This window comes from Otolemur garnettii, unplaced genomic scaffold (assembly GCF_000181295.1).
Source record: "Otolemur garnettii isolate 467f Iridium unplaced genomic scaffold, OtoGar3 scaffold00277, whole genome shotgun sequence".
NCBI lineage: Eukaryota > Metazoa > Chordata > Mammalia > Primates > Galagidae > Otolemur > Otolemur garnettii.
Window position 1 is genome coordinate 945451 of NW_003852672.1, and position 4455 is coordinate 949905.

Consider the following 4455-nt stretch of genomic DNA (forward strand, 5'->3'; position numbering starts at 1 on the left):
TAGGTTCCCACGTATTATCAACATCTGTAAATCCCTTCCACTTCAGGAAATACTCCACCTTCCCATTTCCTACTTGTCGATCCAGAACTTTTTCCACCACAAATTCTTCAGGATCTGCCTCTTCAACCTTTTTACTCTTTCCATTCTGCTTCTTTCCCATTTTTTGCAATGTAGTTTTATTGGAGGCCATTTTTTATTGCAGACTTGAAGAGCTATTATTCACCAGCTCCGAGCTGCTCCGGGTCGTGAGTCTGTGGCGTCTCCAGCCCTGCATGCCTTAAGCTCGATTCATGTATTTTTTAAAAGAAACATTCTATTCTCAAAAAATGTTGACAATGCATGAAAGACATTACTTTACTTTAATCAAAGTGTCTAAATTCACAGTAGAGGCAACACTGGCTCAAAGGATTGTCATTTGTGTGAGGACCCACAGCCTCTTAGCCTTGGGAGCGTAATGAGCTTCACGTCTTCTTTCTGAACCTGGAATTCTATGTCTGCTGCTTCGCTCACATTGGAAAACCATGTCAATTGTACAGTAAACTCACAGAAAATGCTATGCATCTATAAAACTTCATAATGTTTGGCATGAGATATAAAGTAGTTACCTAAACTGCAAGTTTTAGAAAAGTAAGATATCTAATAACCTCAGTCAGAAATGAAAAAGGGGAAATAATAACAGATAACCACAGAGATACAAAAGATCATTGCTTAATACTACAAAAAACTGTATGGCCAGAAATTTGGTAACATGGAGGAAATGGACCAATATCTAGAATCACACCACCTCCCTACACTGAAACAGAAGGAAAAATAACTTTTAAATAGACCAATAATAAGCACCAAAATTGTGACAACAATAAAAAGCTTTCAACAAAAAGCTTCTTGGATGAGACAGTTTTATACCAGAATTCTACCAAACCTTCAAAGCAGAGCTCATGCCTATGTTGCAAACCTATTCCAAAAAATTCAGAAAAAAAAAATCCTCCCCAACTCCTTCTATGTAGCAGATGTCACCCTGTACCAAAATCAGGAAAAGACCCAACAAGAGGGTGGCGCCGGTGGCTCAAGGAGTAGGGCGCCAGCTCCATATGTCAGAGGTGGTGGGTTCAAACCCAGCCTTGGCCAAAAACTGCAAAAAAAAAAAAAAAAAAATCCAACAAGAAAGGAAAGGATAGACCAATATCATTAATGAATATTGGTGCAAAGTACTTAATAAAATCCTAGCAAATAGAATACAGCTACCTATTATATACTGCCATCAGGTGGGCTTTATGCTGCAGATGCAAGGCTGATTCAATTTAAGCAAATCCATAAATGTAATTCACCACATAAATAGAAGCAAAATCAAAGACCAGATGATCCTCTGAATAGATGCAGAAAAAACATTTGACCAAATTCAGCATCCTCTTCTGTTAAGACACTTAAAAAAAAATAGGCATAGATGGGACATTTCCTAAACTGATAGAAGCCATCTATGGTAAACCCAAGGCCAATGTCACACTGAGATGTGTAAAACTGAAAGCATTTCCACTCAGAACTAGAACCAGACAAGGATGTCCACTAGCACCATAACTATTCAACATAGTGCTGGAAGTTCTTAGCCAATGCATTCAGGCAAGAGAATGAGGTCAAACATATTGGGATGGAGACAGAGGAGGTCAAACGTTTGCTCTTTGCTGATATGATGTAATACTTATAAAATCCAAGGGATTCAACCAGAAGACCCCTGGAAGTGATCAGAGATATAGTAGCATCTTGGGATATAAAATTAACAGAATGAATGGAAAAAAACTTACCATGCTCATGGCTGGGAAGATTTGATACTATTAAAATGTCTATACTACCCAAAGTAATCTGCTAATTTAATGTAGTTCCCATGAAAGCACCAACATCACATTTGGAAAACTTAAGAAAACAGCTGTTTGATCTGTATAGAACCAAAAGAATAAAAATAGTCAACACAATTCCATAAAATAAAAATAAATATGGAGGCATCAGTTATCAGACTTCAGATTATATACTACAAGACAGTAGTGATCACAACAGCAGTGCTGACATAAAAATAGAGACAAAGATCTATGGAATAGAGTTAAGAACCTAGAGATGAAATTGTGAACTCATATATATAACCTTCTGATCTTCAACAGACCAAAAAAAGCATGCACTGGGGAAAAGAATAGTGCTGAGAGAACTGGTTAGCCAAATGTAGAAGACTGAAACTTGGACCTGCACCTCATGCTACTTACAAAAATTAACTTACTCTAGGCTTGGTGGCCATAGCTCAGTGGTTAGGGTGCCAGCCACATGCACCAGGACTGGTGGGTTCGAACCTGGCCAGGGCCTGCTAAAACAAGAACAAAAGAAAAAATATATCTGGGCATTGTGGCAGGTTCCTGTAGTCCCAGCTACTTGGGAGGCTGAGGCAAGAGAATTGCTTGAGCCCAAGAGTTTGAGGTTGCTGTGAGCTGTGACACCATTGCACTCTGCCGAGGGTGACATAGTGAGACTCTGTCTCAAAAAAAAAAAAAAAATTAACTCACTCTAAATAAAATGACTTAAATCTAAGAACTGAAATGTTAAAACTCTTGCAGGTGTCCTCAAACTACGGCCTGTGGGCCATATGCGGCCCGCCGAGGACATTTATCCAGTCTGCCAGGTGTTTTTGCTGCTGCTGCCTGTTCTGCTTAGCGACTCATCCTGGGGCCCGCAGTCCGGCCCTCCAACAGTCTGAAGGACAGTGAACTGGCCCCCTGTTTAAAAAGTTTGAGGACTCCTGCAGAGGAAAGTGTGGGAAATATCTCAATGATATCAGAGCTGGGATATGATTCATGAAGAAGATCCCACTGACGACCATGGCAACAACAAAAATAATAAATGGGACCTGATCAAGTTAAAAACTTCTATACAGCTAAGGACACAATTAACACAGCAAATAGACAACCTTCAAAATTCAAGAAGGCAGTAACTTGTTACAAATAAGACCATGGGCTAGTTACTAGATATACAAAGAATTTGAGAAAATCAATTAGAAAAGCATAAACAACCCCACCAATCAATGGTTAAGTGATACGAACAGAACTTTTTCCAAGGAGACAGACAAATGTCCAACAAACATGTGAAACTAAGCTCATCATCTCTAACCATCAGAGAAACGCAAATCAAAACCACTTTGAGATATCACCTAACTCCAGTTAGAACAGCCAACATCACAAGGTCCCAAAGCTGTCGATGCTGGTGCGGGTGCTGAGACAGAAGTACACTTATGCACTGTTGGTGGGATTGCAAAGTACTACAGCCTTTTTGGAAGGACATATGAACAATCATCAATGAACTGAAAGTAGACCTCCTATTTGATCCCATAATCCCATCACTAGGTATCTACCCAGAAGAAACAAAAAGTCATTTGACCATGAGGACATTTGCACTCAAATGTTTACAGCAATTCACAATTGCAAAGATGTGGAAACAGTCCAAGTATCCATCAACCTATGAATGAAGTAATAAACTGTGGCATGTGTAAACCATGAAATAGCATTCAGCCATAAAATAATGTAGACTTTGCATCTTTTGTATTTATCTGGAATGATCTGGAGAACATTCTCTGAAGTAAAGTATTTCAAGATGGAAAGGCAAGCACCCCATGTACTCAGTACTAATCTGAAAATAGCAGATCAATAACTGTAGGCCCACATGAGAGAAAAACACAAATTCAAGAAGTGGGGAGGGAAAGGGAACGGGGCTTAGTAAGTCTCATCTATCAGGTATGATGTAGGGGTAGCTGGCACACTTCTTGGGTGAAGGACTCAACTGCAACTCAGACTTTGGACTTACAAATGTAAATCCTGTAATCTAATCCTGTGTACCCTCATATTAACCTGAAATAAAAAAATGAAATGTAAATTTTAAAGTTACGAATAGAGACCAGCCTGAGCAAGAGCAAGAACCTTATCTCTACAAAAAATAGAATAATTAGCAGGGGATGGTGGCACTCACTTGTTAGTCCCGGCTACTTGAGAGGCTGAGGCAGGAGAATTCCTTAGTTAATGAGTTTTAAGTTATAGTGAGTTATGATGATGTCACTGCATTGTACTTGGGGTGAGAGAGTTAGGATCTCAAAAAAAGTTAGGATCAAAAATTGAGAAACGGAATATTAATAGCATAATTTCTTTTAGTAGTAGCCAATATCCTGAATTGGCTTAGTTAATGAGTTTTAAGTTATAGTGAGTTATGATGATGTCACTGCATTGTACTTGGGGTGAGAGAGTTAGGATCTCAAAAAAAGTTAGGATCAAAAATTGAGAAACGGAATATTAATAGCATAATTTCTTTTAGTAGTAGCCAATATCCTGAATTTATTAAGCACAAATTGTTTAAATCACAAAGCAGGGAACTTGAAGGAGAATATATTTAGTTGAAAGAAGCAAGCTGAAATTGGGAACATTCTTCCTTGGTGAA

At 38.7% G+C, this 4455-nt stretch overlaps 1 protein-coding gene across 1 annotated transcript in view; it reads right to left on the reverse strand.

Annotated features, from left to right (window-relative positions):
- LOC100960559 (chromobox protein homolog 3-like) overlaps positions 1-240 on the reverse strand; it is an 892-nt gene extending 652 nt beyond the window's left edge. The window contains exon 1 of the mRNA XM_003803087.3: positions 1-240. This exon is cut by the window's left edge and continues 1 nt beyond it. Within this exon, the coding sequence (XP_003803135.1) occupies positions 1-190 (190 nt within the window). The 5' untranslated portion in view covers positions 191-240.
- Between the last annotated feature and the right edge of the window lie 4215 nt (positions 241-4455).